Source organism: Haliotis asinina, chromosome 1 (assembly GCF_037392515.1).
Source record: "Haliotis asinina isolate JCU_RB_2024 chromosome 1, JCU_Hal_asi_v2, whole genome shotgun sequence".
Classification (NCBI taxonomy): Eukaryota; Metazoa; Mollusca; class Gastropoda; order Lepetellida; family Haliotidae; genus Haliotis; species Haliotis asinina.
Window position 1 is genome coordinate 82824830 of NC_090280.1, and position 17113 is coordinate 82841942.

General features: G+C 39.2%; 1 protein-coding gene across 1 annotated transcript; it reads right to left on the reverse strand.

The window, feature by feature from the left end:
* Positions 1-2379: 2379 nt before the first annotated feature.
* On the reverse strand, positions 2380-15357 carry LOC137283544 (uncharacterized). Its single transcript, XM_067815107.1, has 4 exons — positions 15271-15357; positions 10615-10885; positions 2933-3090; positions 2380-2800 (listed from the first exon to the last, which is right to left on the reverse strand). Exons 1-4 carry the CDS (start codon positions 15326-15328, stop codon positions 2556-2558), a joined length of 732 nt encoding a protein of 243 aa, XP_067671208.1. The 5' UTR covers positions 15329-15357; the 3' UTR covers positions 2380-2555.
* Positions 15358-17113: the final 1756 nt, after the last annotated feature.

A 17113-nucleotide genomic window follows, 5' to 3' on the forward strand; every position in this document is an offset into this window, starting at 1 on the left:
CAACAATATACACAAAAAAAATAATTAATTAAAATGTAAATATAATACACGTAAACCCTTGTTTACAGATGGGCCCAAGGTGGCTATGTCGACTGTGCCTCTGTCATTGGGTCCAGACAGATATAGATTTTTTCTGATTCGCCTTCGTTCCTTCAGGCTATCAAAAACTATCTTGTAAACATTCACTTTTAACCTGAAAAAGGGAATGATAGAATCAGTTTTCGACTGGGAAATTCGACATCGTCCTTTGTTGATTACTGAGCTAAGTTGGAATCTGTGGCAACAAAATGGCCGACTTTGCAGCACACTTCTTATTCCGTACTTTGATTACAGAGCTACCATTACACGTCAATATTTCATCAGTGATCTGATAAGTAGGACATCCAAAAAGGTATCAAGAAATCACAGAGAATATAGCCAACTATCGGTTACACCTATTCGGGTTGTCAGTCCAGATTTAAAGAGATCTCTGTCCGACGGGTTTTCGTGAGATGTTCTAACAGGACCTTAATATGAGATGGTGTCGTGAATCGGCGATAGGTCTAGTTTTGGTCTCTCTGAAACGTAACCTTTGTTTATGTTTTCTACGCCACACGTTTGAGATATATCTAATGATGGGGATAACGGTGTGTTTAACATGTCTTTGCTGAGGCTCACCGAACTGCAAATGGTTGTTATCTGATTAACCCTCCTGAAGGCCTGGCGGTATTAAAATGCAGTACTGACTTTTGTATCATATTGAAGATTGTCTTCCACAGCAAGCTGATGCAGTCACAAAGTTTGTCACATGCCTTGTGACGGCAATGGTGACTTCGAATCCAAATTCTGGAAGATACTGTCCTTGTGTAAGCATAAAATCACCAAATGAATCAAATCACCCGAAAGCAACAGATTCCTGTAATGGAGTGCACATGTAATCCCCATACGTTGGCCCTCTCCTTGCTCCCCATCACTTGTCACCAACATGCCACGCCTTAACAACAGACGACCAGGCCAATGGGGTGTTGAGCGCAGGAAGTACCATGCACTTGCACGTCCATTCATCGAGCATATCCAGGCATTGAGACCGATTTAAGACAACAGGAAACGTTGCTATTCAGGTCCAGTTGCCCGTTACGTCAGGATCTAAACATTAGCCTTGAGCACCTCCGGAATTGTTTTCAGACCGCAACTGCAACAGCACGAACGGCTATAGGGACAAAACATTGAAGTTTCAGAACACGTACAGTCCGTAAAAGTCTTGCGCGTTACACTCTATGCCGTCGGCGCTCATACATCGGACAGATTCTGACGCCATGTCATCACCGCGACACATTCAGCTGGGCCCAGAAAAGTGGACAGTTGGGCAACACTCCATGGGGAAATGTCATTTTCTCATACGAATCGATTTTCAGCTTAAGCTTCAACGATGGAAGACGCCGATGGAAGATGTATTGACGCCAAGGTTAAAGACTGGTGCCGAACAACATTGGTGAAATGGACCGATTTTGTGACGACAGCGTCATGGTATGGGGAGCCAGAAATGCCCATCGCCCTTGTTTGTAATCCGTGGAAATCTGAGAGTCCAGGGGTACACTGACAACGTTTTTCGCCAAACGCTCCTTCCACTGACAACACGACAATGCCTACCCCTATACAGCAATCGGCGCGTGAGCTTTCCTGAAACAGCCATCTAGTCCCAGTGATGCACTGGCCATCTCGATCTCCGGCAGAGTTCGAGCCATTCTAAATCCAGTCATGACCATAGCAGAATTGACAGCAGCTCTCCAGCAACAGTGGCAAGTTATTACACTTATATGTGCTCCTCTGTGTACGCCCAGCAGACTGCGGGCTATCATCAGAATACTGACAATCTGTGATTCCGTACTTGGTTGCAGTGATTTTACGTCATAAGGAAACTAAACTTCTGAACCATTTGGTTTTTGATGTATTCACTAGGGACAACCTAATCGTTTTACATATGATGCCATATGTACAACATCGAGTCCTATTACATATCTTTGCTTGAAAGATTGTGTTTTAAGACCGCCATATGATTCGGTGATGAGAGAATAACCAAACAATATATGTATATACATGACAGGGTATGAGAATTGGTTTAGGCACTGACAATTTAGCAGTCTTCGAGGTGACGGGAACGGAACTTGAAGAACTTTAGAATGTCTTTTATGGATGAAAGAATACGCAAACAATACGCGTTTTAACCACATCGTTATTCTTCACAGCGGAAGGCAGGCAAGCTGAATTCCTGAAACCAGAGGGCGAACCATGTCTGGCATAACATCCCATATATATTTATTTTCTTCTTTGATTTAACCACGTCTCTGTTTACCAGAAGAAATAAATAACAGACGACAAATTCATCAATGATTTGGCCATTCATTCATCAATCATAAGAAAGAAGGATAGGAGGTGATATTTCTTGGTGAAGTTGAACTGATCTCGCTACAAGTAACATCACTTCTGTAAAGGATTTACCTGTATTATATCTAGGATCATGGACGACTTACACTGCCTCGTAAACCACCCTGAAATTGCAATACAGTCAACTGAATTTAAACATTGCAATACCGCATTTTCCACGATTTCCAGCCAGAGTCGGAAATCAGTGTGAAAGAGGACGTCGTTCTGTCGAATAATGCACAACTCGCTTGGCTTTCTCTGTGGCTGAACATTCCACACTTGGCGTGTAGAAAGCATCTTCTGGCACAGGTTAGATAGTCTGTTTTCATATTATCCTCAATGAGACCGTTGGTCCACTTGCCCGAGACACTGCGAAATCCCCCTTCGCAGGTTTCTCCTGAATTGGCAACAAATGAAACCTGTTTTATCAAACTGTGGTTTGTGAAAATTAATGTGTATCAGAAAGTACAAGGACTTTGTGTATCTTTGTGTAACTGATAGGATGACAGTAAGATTTTTGAAACGTTACCTAAACGGATTCGGTGAGCCATGCCATTGAAACCTTTCAGGCCTAATCGTCTGACAGAGCCGCCTGTCGGATCTGTTACATCGAAGATTTTATTGATTCCAATCGTTTTGCCTTTTCCATAAGAAATATTTCCATTGCCCCAAAATGCCCAGAACCATCTGCAATGAGAAAGAAGATGTTAAGAAGACTGTGATGCAGCTGTCCATGTCCATTCTGTTATTCCCCTTGATAACATTAGGATAACATTATAAAAGTACTGTACGTCACTTTGGTCTCTGGCCTGGTGATGTAACTTCAGTTGTCCTAGTTTCAGTGTTATATTCTAGCTAGTTTTAATTGTATATGTGACATTCCATTTATTGTACTGTCCTCGACTGTCAGATTTTATAATGATACTTATTTGTTATTACTGAATAACTTGTTTTAGTCACCATATGAATGGCATATGGTAACTGAAAAACAATTCTTTTCTCACTCTGATAACATTAGGGCTAAATATTGTAACATTTATAATTTTAATATTTCACACATGGTATTATATTTTAGAATTTAGAAACAGGTACATTTTGGGGGGGAACTTATGAAAGTGCAGGAATTATATTTTGTGTATTGTATTCTAGATACTTGCATGGTTTTATAGTACACAGCCTTAGCGTTAGTTTTAATGTACATACAATGCCACGCCTCGCTGACAAAAACGTTTCGAATCTCTGCATTAGATACAAGTACACTAAATATTTCTTTCCAGCATTGAGATAAATAGCCCCAGATCACAAATACTACCACTGCCAAATTTTCTTTGCACAAACTGTCAAGTAAAGAAGATACCGCTGGCTCCAGCCTTCTCACTTTTCGTCGTCTGTTTTTCGTGATGTCAATACGTACCGCAGTCAACTGTCGCACATAGTGATATAAAGTAACGAACTAAGTCATCCACGAAACAATGTGACGTCGCATTTTGTGGGTGATGAAAGGGTGATCATTATTGTGGCGTTATATTTATTTCTCGTCAATAGGAATGACTGAGACACTATTGCTTTGGTTTGAAAATTATCTGAGTGATAGAAAACCGTCAGTTGTCATTAATGGCCACGAATCAAGTCCAAAATCTGTATTTCCCGGTGTTCCCTAAGGCACTGTCTTGGGCCCACTATTATTGCTCGTCTGTATTAACGATTTAACAAATGGAATAGTAAGTAAAGTTGAACTCTTCACTGATGATACTTCCCTATATTTAGTAATTGCAGATCCGTTTCAGTCTCAGACATTGCTTAATAATGACCTAGAACGTATTTCAGACTGGGCAGCAAGGCAGGTTAATTTCGGTGCTGAAAAGACAGAAGCTACGTTATTCTCCAATAAGACTAAAAAGTTCGAAATTTCAACTTACACTCAATAGTACTGCGATTTCTGAGTTTGAAGACATAAAAATCTTGGTTTGATTTTACAAGATGATGGAAAATGGCAGAAACAGATTGACATACATTATCATCGCCAGTAGTGCTGCCATACTTAAAGGTCACATGCAACCAAAAAATCAAACATAATTAAAACACATTTATCACTTATTCATGACATATAATATACATTGCTGCTTTTAAAAAAACAAATAAACAAAATTATATCGTACAATCGCGATTCAAAAGTGCAATATTTTGTACTTGGGCTTACTTCCCCCGAAACGAAACCCTCGGGAGACCGAACCCAGTCATGGCGGGTGGATATGACGGCTTCCGATTGGCTGTTTCATTTGCTGATATGCTGAGGGTTCATTGTGTGTACAGAAAGATTATCTGTTTGATGGGCATTTTAGAAGTATAGCGAGTCACAAAAAGTAAGATTCTTTATGGATTACAACTTCTCTTTGTGTACTTGATGCGTCATTTCAGTATGGATTCATATACTGTTGTCAAACAAAATCATATACACTAAAAGAAGTCGTTATCCATGAAGAATGTATATAGAGATGTTGGGTTGGAAAATACATGTTCTCTGAATTTGCGCTCGATCCAGTCAAAAATCATGTCAGTAGAGATGGTAGACTACTGCGTGGCTGGAATCTGTCATTCGTCCAAGTACAAAGCAGGACTTGAAACTGACAAGGGTTTGCACCAGTTTCCGTCAGATCCACTCATCCGAAAAAAATGAATGTAGTTTGTTTGCAACCCACAGACATAAAAACATGTCATGTGTATCACACGTGCCTAATTACATAATGTGGCAGACACGGGACTCGGGTGCACGAGTCATAAATCAACTTATTTTCTTTATGTCGTATAGTCTGATAGGTGTTAAGTTCAAATTGCACGTGGTCAATGATTGAAGCTGTGTACTGCATGTTGTCTTTAGCAGACAGGCAGACAGACATATAGGTGTGAATAAACCAGACACTGAGCTTTCTCTGTGACAGAGACTGCTTACCACAATCAACAAGTTTTTTTACGTAACGAGTAGATTATTTACTTGTTTGTGTACACAACCAAGATTAGACTACTGCTCACGACCTCAGACGCCGGGCATGCATACTGTTTCAAGCTCCGCGAACCTATTCACTGCGCATGCGTTATGGACGCAGCGCAGCACAGCTGTTGAAACCAGTTTTCCCCTCAGCGCTGGGGGGAATTTAGTGAAACGTTTGAACTCCGATTTCGCGGGCTTTTTTTCATCGCGTTTTTTTCAACTTTATAGGTTGAATTGGCTTTTGTTATGATTTGTACCAGAATCTGCAAAGTTGTGCTTTACGTTGCATGTGACCTTTAACATCGTACTTACTACTGTCTTACATAAGGTAAAATTTCGCACGGTTGTCATGGTAACGACAATTTGGCATACTAAGTATTGTCTTATTCTTTAATCTTCGATTAGAATTTAATGTGATGTGAGCATTCATGTTGAGAGAAAAGAAGCCGTAAAAGAAGCATTGTTATCAAACGCTTTTGTAAAAGTGAGTTTCTAGCCACCTGCACATAAACCTGTTTTCATGATAGATATCTGCTGACTCGTGGCACGATTCCGACCGTGTCATGAGCATGTGTTTGTGAATCATAATCACACAGTAATGTTACAAGGCGGCCACACCGCATCATTAAGTCATGTAGACGCACGAGAAATTCAATGGAGGCCCTAAACTAATGGCTAGTCTCTGAATATATATTATTTCAATAGTCACAAAGTGACCCATATAAATATGAAAGGAGCCCCAGTCCGACCAGAGAGATCCCTGAGGGAACCTAGACTTCCTTCATTTATGGCGTTAGCTATGCAGGAAGGAGTTGACAATAGGGCAAATACTGTGGTTCAGGGAGTGTGAGACAGGTTCAGCGTCTGTTATATCAAATCTGCAGGAAAACTCACTGCAGGGTTCGGGTTACAGAGTAAACATGGGTGTCGGGACCAACGTCTCCAACGTCTTTAATTCGTAAGTGGTGAGGCAACAAACTAATGAGGCTGCGGGTCCTGTACTATGTTTCTGAAATATCTATGATGCCGGACATGAAGTCTATAATTTAAAGGGGCGGTGGGGTAGCCTAGTGGTTAAAGCATTCGCTCGTTACGCCGAAAACCCGGGTTCGATTCCCCACATGGGTACACTGTGTGGAGCCCATTTTCTGGTGTCCCCCGCCGTGATATATTGGAATATTGCTAAAAGCTGCGTAAAGCCAGCTCGCTCACTCACTCTATAATTTAAACAAATCTAGCTATGTGTGTCTTTAAGTCACTCTATGAAGAAAGGTTCCTTTAAAATTGCATGTGGAACGTAGTAATATTTCACTGACGTTATCATATTGGAAAAAAAACACGCCAATCTATACTTCATTGTGACTATGATTAAGGCATCATGGTGAACGACAAGTGTTATTTCCTGTGAGTTAAAACTGACAGGCTTTCTGTGCCAAATATTTTGAGCTTCGGCCAAAGGTGACGTTACGCTGTCAGGAAATTATGGCCTTGCGCAATGCTTTGTTTCGCACTTAATGATAAGTCATTGTTAAATTACATATGATGTTTTGAAGGATAACCTAAGGTGACTTAGATACTTTGTGATTGAAAATGATTTCTGCACCTGTAGCCCCGATATAGATGTTCCTTTGTCTTTATGAAAATAACATATTTTCAAGGCACACTGTCAGTGTAATTGTGCCTATTGTGAACCAAACGGCACTTGATTCGGCAAGCTAACGCTTTAACCACGAGTGTACCCCATCACTCCTTGACACTCTTAAAGAAATATACATTAGCACATTTATTACACTGTGACAGTTACACATTTTATTACACAGACTGAACCCAGTTCTCACCATTTTTTGTTCTTCAGTTTTTCTGTTAGTGACATGATCTGTACACTGATGACTTAAAACACGTATATTAATAATAGTTTTTTTTTTCAATTAATTAATATTTTTTTTCAGTTCAAAGGTTTTTTCCCCTTTCTAATCTAATTTAGGTTTCCATTTGTGCAGCAATTTTCAGTTTCCATTGCCTGGAAATTCTGTACGAAGGTACATTTAAAAGTTTCACCCAGTAACAGTAAAGCACACAGACAATAAATTTTGGTAGTCTGATAGATTAATAAGACAACATATATTCCAAAATTGGGGGATGCCGAAATTGCCGACGATAATCTATAATGTATAACATATCATACAGCAAAATCAAAATCAAAAGCGAATATGAAAACTCATGAGCAACAGAAATGCTGTCAGATAGTAAGCTTTCAATAATTATTGAAACTGCTTACATATCTAAGTTTATGAAATAATATAATTACTAGAATATTTTTATAATGAATCTACCCATGAGGAGAAATTAAAATAAGTGTACAGTCAATTTGGGAAAAAAAAGAAAAACCAAAACAAAACAACGTCCGTATGGGATAATATCTGCATTCTGAATCAAAACGAGGTCATATCGAATATGGGCATGTTTATACATTTACAAAATCAATTTACACCGGGAAACATTAATACCTTCTAATCATCTGTTTCGAATGTATAGATAATGGACTTTTGCATATGAGCAGTTGGATACAAGTATACACTAAAATTAGGGACCTACCGGTTCATGCTTGTGTGTACACATCCGTCTGGGTTTTGTTGTGTTAAGTAATGTCTCCTCATATATATATAGGAAGTGTACCTAAGGCCAGTTATTTTAAACTCTAATGTAATTCCAATTACAAGAAGTATAAACAACGATATTACCTTCTGATCAGAAAAACTTATCAGCACCCACACACCGTCACCAGCCCACCCTAGGCCTACCCAACCCACCTCTCTCCCTCTCTCTCTGTATGTCTCACTCACTCACACACACACACACACACACACACACACACACACACACACACACACACACACACATCCAGTATTCAAACCTTTGAACCTTTTAAGCAGACAGCATGTGTATGCCGAGAAAAGCACACACGTTAATCGCGATGCTCCCACGTGGGTATATATCAGTTTTCCATGTGTTGTTAATGATCTCAGTAAATTATCGTATGTTTGGACGCGTTTACAAACACTTACAATGAGACAGCTATAATACAGAACCATTGAAATACATATTAAAGTATTGTCAATCTTGTAACACTCTAATCGTTTATACTTCTTGTAATGGATATGACATTAGAGTTTAAAAGACTGGCCTTAGGTACCCACTGCCAACGATCTACGAGTCGACTAAATGTATGAAAACCTTACCCTGCTCATACCAGAGTGTTGAAATGCATGTCCTACAATAGCACCACTTACACATGGCACACATGCATGCTAGAAAGCACACGGAAATAATGGTCAGTTTTACCCGCCTTTGAAATACATGTAAATGCAGAACTGTCCGTTTATTTTAACACCGCGGTAAAGGTTTGTAAATCTGACAGTCAGATGATACTTAGATCTCAGACGTTGTTCATGTGGCCGCTGGATGAAACGTGTATTTTCTAATGTTAGTAAATTTGGGTAATACACTCATTCTGAGTGGTGTTGCTTGTGAACCCTCATGAATAATGGATATTTAATGCATATTTCATTTTCTTTTCAGCATAATACATAACCTTTCGCATAACTGTGTCTTCAACCGCCGTAATGAGGATTTATACAACCAGAAACCTTCTCTTGTTCCGAATCTTGGGCACAGAATTAAACCATTCATATCTGCTGCCAGCATTGAGCTGGAAAATATATCTCCTTTGCGTTTGCTTTCTTCTCCTCCTTTGCAGCTCGCTAGGCCACAAGTCGACCTAACATTAACCACATTTTCAAAAAGATCAGACAAAAATGACGTACAATAAAACCCAAAAATTAGTCAATTAAGAAATAAATATGATACATATAAGTCCTTCTTTACAGATGGATCCAAGGATGGTGGCGCAGTAACTTCTGCCATTGTCATTGGATCCAGCACAATTTCTTCTCGATCGCCTGCTCCATTTTTACTGCAGACGCTAACGCCATATGAACAGCCCTAAAATATAGTAATAAACACGGTAATAAACATCCCAAATATAAACAATATATCATCTTTTCAGACTCTCTTTCTTGCCTTCAGGCTACTACAAAGTTACAACATCCGCTTTGAATTGAAATTCTTGAATGGTATAATGATCTTGCTGCTGGCCAATGCGACATTCTCCCCTGTTGGTTACCCAGCCATGTTGGTATTTCTGGGAACACAATGCTCCTAAGGCAGCACTCAATAACTCTGTGACACAACTCCTTAGTCCTTAGACCGATTATGAAGATACCATTCGATCTTATATTCGTGATCTGATGCAGAAGAAGTGGGACCCCGAAGTAGGTATAAATAAATTACGTGCATTAAAACCCTATATTGGTTAAACCTACTTGGGTTGTCAGTCAAGATTTGAAGAGGTCATCATGCGACGATGTCGTATTGGAAATACGAGATATACTCATGAATACCTTTTGAAAGGTGAGGGTCCTCCTTATTGCATCCCTTGTGATAAAATAATCGCGGTCAAACATGTCTTGTATAGCTGTGTTGAATACTATATCACAAGGGATAATTATTTGAAATCACGAACTATGAAGGATCTTTTTAGTACTTTCTCATTTAATTTTCTTTCTCATTTGAAAATGGGATAGATGTGTTAAGTGACGTGTGAATAAATACATATTTAGTAGGTTGAATTAGTACTTTTGATTGTTAGTGTCTGTACCCTTGAAGGGGGGGGGGGGGGGGTTGAAGTGCCGTTAAAGTATTGTTCCAAAACTTTCAAAGTGAAATTTAAACCTACCAATATTTCAAACATAGTATTTTTGCTACTTTGAACATCCGGCTAAATACTCTTGCTATAGCCAGTAGCTGAAGGGATGATGTAAATCCAGATAGGGTCTTGGAAGGTAGCAAAGGTACTGTAAGTCCCCGTGGCCTACCTTGTCTTGCTCGCAATCTATAGCTTATTTTTTATATTATGTCTTGTCCAAATTGTGCTGTTAGTTTTAACTTTATATGCTAGTTTTACATTCAGACTGCTGTCCTCTAGTTACTTCATCGTACTTTGAAGACGTTTTTATAATTATAATACATACTCATTCTTTATAATCATGTTTGTACTTGTTGCAATATGGCGGAAAACTGCCGACGTAACGTTAAATAGTAACTCGCTCACTCACTTCAGCCTAATACATGATATACTTGGTACACTGGGGATGAATACCTACCTGTATTCGTCACAGTGCAGGATGGAGGGTGTGCCAAATTCCCTGTACCCGTTAGTTGGCCTGATAACTAGTCTGGATCTACCATTGTACCAACCACCGATCAAATACTCAACGAGTTCTGCCCCGTTGGTGTCAAGGAGGCTGAGACCATGGTCCTGGCAGGCCTTCACCTCGTACACTATACTTGTACATTCTTCAGCATCGACACCTAAAGTGATCAAGTCTTTGATCACTTTATTGGCTCCATTTGTGTAGACCTCCATAGGAACACCTTCAATAGAATGTGTGTATTAAAGTGATTATAATACCAATAGTCATTAACAGCGGGTACGTAACTCCACAAACATTCAAAGTAAAATAAAACTTTCCACACTTTTAATCGTAGAATATGTGTCGTTTTAATGTATGGTTAGATTTCCTAAATTACTAAACGCTGAAGGGACAATGTAAATCCAGCCAGGGTGTATGCAGGAAGCAAATGTACTGTAAGTTCCCATGGTCCCTAGTATGGGGGTCTACCTTCAAGTGATGGTGGTATGTAGCCCGTATTTTATATCGTCTTGTCCAAATAGTGATATTAGTTTTACCTTTCCACACTAGTTTTAAAATATAACTGTCATATTCTAGTTGTTTACTGTCCTTTGACGGCAGGTTGTATGATATACATACATTCCATTTCAGTGTTAAATGTTTTCTTCAGTTGCCAATGTGACGTTATATATTAACTCACTCACTCGGTATCAGCAACATGAATGCCTACAGCTTCAAGCAGTGGAATTGATATCATAAGTTGTTGAATTCTTTAATGTTGTGATACGGTTACAACCCCTTGATTCAATAAGAGGTAGGACAGTGTTTAAAGGTAATGGTCAAAAAGTACCAAATACTTCCTGATGTCTATGTCTTCCACATATGGTAGAGACGTGGTACACACATATGGCAGAAACGTGGTACACACATATGGTAGAGACATGGTACACACATATGCTGGGCAAATGCAAAATGCCGATAAAAAGGATAACAGATTATTTTACAAATGGAAACTAGTAAAACATATCACAATTAAATAAAAATTGTAGGTAAGTTAGGTTTAATTTTTTGTGGGTGTGTTTTTCGTAGGGAGGGGAAGAGTTGGCATTGTATCCATGTGACAGTTGTCCAAGCGCCGCGAGGGAACGATGGGAGAAGTTGACACGCAGTTATTGCTCCCTCGACCGGCGCGTGGGAGTTTCTGCCCAATGTTTATAGCATTCGAAAAATAAAACACGTTTGGGGTTCCTTTTTAATCTTACTCATTACCATAACACTACAAATACAAACAACGAAGAGAAGGAGATAATTTGTGAAATTAGTGTTATTTGTCAAGAATTATTTTTTTCTTCAACTTTCATATAAGTTAATGTGTTCTGCTGTAATTATCGTGCTACCTATATATCAGCTGACGACTGATTTATACTCCAATTCCTTAAGAAATAGAAATTTGAATTTGCATACAAAGTGTAAACATGAGATGCTTGATTGCTTATGTGGCATGGTTGATTTGTCAGGTGATATGTTGGTCTGATAATGATCTCATTTGTGTTACAGGAAAGCAGGCTGAGGGAGAGCATGCTGACACGTATATAGGCAGCTCAAAGGAGTATGAAGCAATAGGTGGAGCTATGCAGGCTGTGTACTTCATGGGAAAGGACGGCATTGCAACCGCCAAATACCCCAAAATTGAGTTTTTAAGTGAAATGAACTGTCCAGCAGTTCTAAAACTAAACTGTGGTAGCTATGCAGCGTATATGTCAAGACATATTGCTGATGAATTTCAGGTAGAATTGTCATTTGCTTCTCAACAAGACATGGGTGATCTTATGCTCAAGGGTGAGTTTATATCTGTAAGGACACTGAAAACACTGATATTTCTGTAAATAAGAAACTGGTTGTGCACACCAAACTGTTGAACAATGCACAAGTTGAAACGCATTTCTTAGGCTATCTTCTTAAGTAAGCGAGTGTGACTGTAGAAGTCTTGAAGACCCAGAAATGAGACTTAGAGGAGTCCATCAAATTCATTGGTTTTTTTTGTTTCTCTAGTGCTCTCTCAGCTGTCTACCACAGTTGGGTAGCACTTGTCATGTTTCTGAAGAAATAGAAAGACAGCAAGGCCACCTCTCTTGTAAAATATATCAGTCTACAAATTTGTCTACGCTTTACATCTGATGATGGGTGATATACCTGCTTTTACACAACTAAATATGGTAAAAAAAGGCAACTGTGCTTGTCGTAAGAGGCGACTAACGGGATCGGGTGGTTAGGCTCGCTGACTTGGTTGACAAATGTCATCTGTTCCCAGTTCTGCAGATCGATGCTCATGCTGTTGATCATTGGATTGTCTGGTCCAGACTCGATTATTAACACACCGCCGCCATATACTTGGAATATTGCTGAGTGCGGCGTAAACCTAAACTCACTTATTCACTCAACTAAACATGGTCTTCCAGAAAGTCCACCTTGACATAGCAGCAGTGAAGTCAGCAATAGAAGGGTGCCCGAATGATGCCAAAATGACAAAGGCTGGCGACACTTAATATCAGAAAATGTTCAAGGAAGACACTACCGTCGTGGAAAGTCATGTTACTTTCAGAAAACAGAAGCTGGGTTATGGGCATATTAAAAAGACACAGGATGAATGTAGTAAGATCAGGAAAGATTTCATTGATTCCTTGACAAGTAAAGTAGGGAGAAGATTCCCCAGTTACTCTACAGATATTACTACTTCCTTTGATATCTTTCGGTTGGGAAACATTTCATTCCTCTCAAAAGAAGAGCAGCAGGACTTCGGTAATGACAAATTAGAAATTCTACTGAAACACTGTGGTCCAGTTGTTTCAAAGGCATTTAGAAGTTGGAAGAATCTAACTAAAAGTGCTTTATGGTTCAACCTCTTTATTATACAAGGTCACGTTTCGAGACAGATTCTAGTCTCTTCTTCAGGTGAAGTGGTTCAGATCAAACTTATGGGCAAGTTGTTAGTGAAAAGACGGTGGATCCTAACGAGTGTAGACTGGATTGGAAACTAGTGAAGTCGATCGTTCGTGAGCAAAGGTACCCAAAAGATAACACCCATACTCTATGGAATATTCTCAGAACGAACCACATAGAAACTCTACAGGAAATCCTCAAGTTGTCTCAGGTCTGCTGTTGCTTCTTCACACTGCTGAGTTTGAAAGGGAATTCAGTGCCCAAAACAATTTACATACCTCTAAAAACCACATTCTAAAGCAGAAGCGCTGAAGCACAATGAGCACTGAGAACACCGCCAATTACCGTTATTGTCGCTTAGTGACGTAAAGGGAACAAACAAACATGTAATTTGAATTTCAAAGTTAACTGAAACAGAGTAATTGGCATGTAAAGATGAACAATCACTTGTCACGGTGTTGCCAACGCACATGTCGACAGGGAATTCGCTAAGTGAAGGTACCAGGGCAACGCTGAACATGCTCAAGCAACATCACTCTCCACTCCCTCTTTATGCAGTTGCAGTACGTGTAAAAGTATGTTACGCCATCACATTACGTTCTCTGAGACAGTCTTCACCAGGGATGATCTGGGGTAGAACAGGTTTTTAGCAACCAATGCTTGCCATAAAAGGCGACTATGCTTGTCGTAAGAGGCGACTAAGGGGATCGGGTGGTCAGGCTCGATGACTTGCTTGACCCATGTCATCTATTCCCTACTGTGCAGATCGATGCTCATCCTGGTTATCACTGGATTCAGATATTGCGAAATCTCTGACAAATATTCCTCCTCGAATTACTATGTTCCCGGTTATTTACAGACCGCCGCCACAGAGCTGGAATATTGCTGAGTGCGACGTAAAATTAACTCACTCATTCGACAGTCTGCCAGACACTATATGACCAAATTACAAAGTCTGAGTGGTGATAAACCACTTCGGGGTACTACTGACACCAATGCGAAAGACAAAAATACTGTTATTGCATGTTTAATGATTGTTCGAGGACTTACTTATTTTCTGCAAATGAAACTTAGTAGAGGACCTATCGGTTAGAGATTCTTATTTACTTATTACATTGGAATGGTGTGTCCAATCACAGTGACGATTCCCCCTACCGTATTAAAATCTTTTACACCATCTGATGTTTCTTCGTCATCAAGATGGAATTTTACTAAAACTGGGCAGGTTAGGAATTTCTTTGTTCTAAAAGCCCAACATCTGTTCTCGTTGATGTTTCCAACTCTTCTCCGACGAGTTTAGCAAGATGGCTGATGAATGTATTCCCAAGTCATTCCCAAATCCTCCCTTATGTAAACCATGGTTTACTACCGATTGCAAACACGCTAGGAAAGCATGGAGGAACACTGACCGGCCGCCATCAAATTTAATGGTCCATAATTGAAATGATTATACAATTCTAAATGTTCAAACACAACATACATGACATACACTCCAACATAACAAAATCAGTCTTGGCAAATGTATGTTTCAAAGAAAAAAAATCAACGGTATGAAAAATAATCCCGATAATTCAAGGTAATGTTCTTGATTACCAAAACACCAAAAACTCCACCTTGCAAGTATTCACACAGGGGTTCAATACTCAGTGGACTAAACTGAATGAAAGACAAATAGTTGTTACTAACCTTGGACAACTGTGAAAATGAGGAGGTACACATTGAAAGGCAGTACGGCGTCCAACATTATGTACCCTCAGAAATAGCGTCTGCTGTCTTCTCTAGAATTTCTACATTTAAAACTTTTCAGACCTGGAAAACAAATCGATACAATGTGTGTTCATCTAGACGACATGTGAAGTTGTAGCTGGCTACCTTTTCCCAAAACATCATATCATTGATAACGTTTGCTTGTTTGGTGACGTGCGATGAGTTCGTGCTTCCCCAGAGCATAAATAATTTACCAGATACTGAACAAGGACATCCTTTATGTCAAGTATGTCTTTTTTTCTTGATCAATAAGAGATATTCGATTATATGATTATGTAATTGTTTTTAACCTGGGTCTGGGGATTTTCCTTTCCTTCAGAATACGTCCTTTAGATCGCTCCTTTAGGATGTATGAGTGTTCTCTCAGAAAGAAGAATCAGTTTGTTTACAAATGTTATTCACAATGACAAATCGTGTTTACCAGAAAGACAAAATGTGTTCAGTGTTTTTTCTTCTTGTATGTAACAGTTCTTCAAATTGTTAATATCGAACATACGACTGCAACATAACTCGACGAAATGATGAAAATGCTGTTTGTTCTACTCCCTTGCGTTGCGAAGTTTGCTATTTCTAAAACCATATCTGACCATGGAGAAACTACCGATAGCATATGTGTGTAATAACACACATAACTGACAAGGAAAACTGTCAGTTTTGGTAATTTTAATTTTGGCTTCAATTCCTCTATACTGCTAGCGACTAAAGGCATGGTGTACATGCAACTAGGGTCCACGTAGGTAGCCAAAGTACTGTATGTGCATTATACCCACATATATATTTAATCTTTCAACATTGTATACTCGCATATTATTTTATATATAATATATATAAATATATATAAAAAATAACAGGTATAATTAGTGGTAACGCCACTTATATCAACCGACGAACGTCCCCATTTGGCATTTCTTGTGTCTGGATCGATAAAAAAATTAACCAATAACAGGCTGATTGGTTTTATGAGGATATAAATGCAGATTAGTCCAACGTTAGTGTTTATGCATGTACATTTACTAATCTGTACTGAATACACTCTGTCGTGTCTGAACAAAAAATACTGTACGTCCGTATGATCCCTACTTTGCAGACCTACCTTTTAGTTGTTGGTGATCTCTAGCCCGTTTTAATACGTTGTCCTGTTCCTAAATGTGTTTAATTTTACAGCAATATGCTTGTTATAATTCTCTATCCTAGATACCCTTGTTATTTTGCTTCCCTTCGTCGACCGACTTTTATATGATTTAACTGCATTTATTATGAATGTATAATTTGTTATGTCACGATATGGATGAAACATTTCGGATGTCACCATAAATCTAAACTCTCTCACTCTTAGGCCTAACACGGCCGGCGGGTTAGCATTAAAGGTTCAAGCGTCCGCTTGTCGCAACGCAGTCAGTTACGATTTAAAGTACCATAAGCAATATTTCAGCTGTATCAAAATTCATAGTACATACATATCATATGTAAAACCCTGTCAACAAAGGACAGTAAAATTAATAGCTTTTAACAAAATGAATCAAAACTTGGCTAGCATATATCTTTTGAAAGTAGTAAAACTGTGTTTGGACAATACAATGTAAAATGGTCTATAGATCGCAAACAACTGAAGAAAGATGGCCAGGCCAGGGACCATGGGGAATTACAGTGAATTTTGTTGCCTGCATGGGCCATAGCTAGGTTTATACCGTCCCTTCAGCCGCTGGGTATTGCAGTCGAATGTAGCCATAACTTGAAATCGCAGAAACACTACGTTCAAAGA

Coding starts and splice junctions, on each gene's coding strand:
- LOC137283544 (XM_067815107.1), bottom strand. CDS start 15,328: ATGTTGGACGCCGTACTGCCTTTCAATGTGTACCTCCTCATTTTCACA. Junction 3,091..10,614: donor CTGCACTGTGACGAATACAG/GTAGGTATTCAT, acceptor TTCTCATTGCAG/ATGGTTCTGGGCATTTTGGG. Junction 2,801..2,932: donor GGCTCACCGAATCCGTTTAG/GTAACGTTTCAA, acceptor TTGCCAATTCAG/GAGAAACCTGCGAAGGGGGA.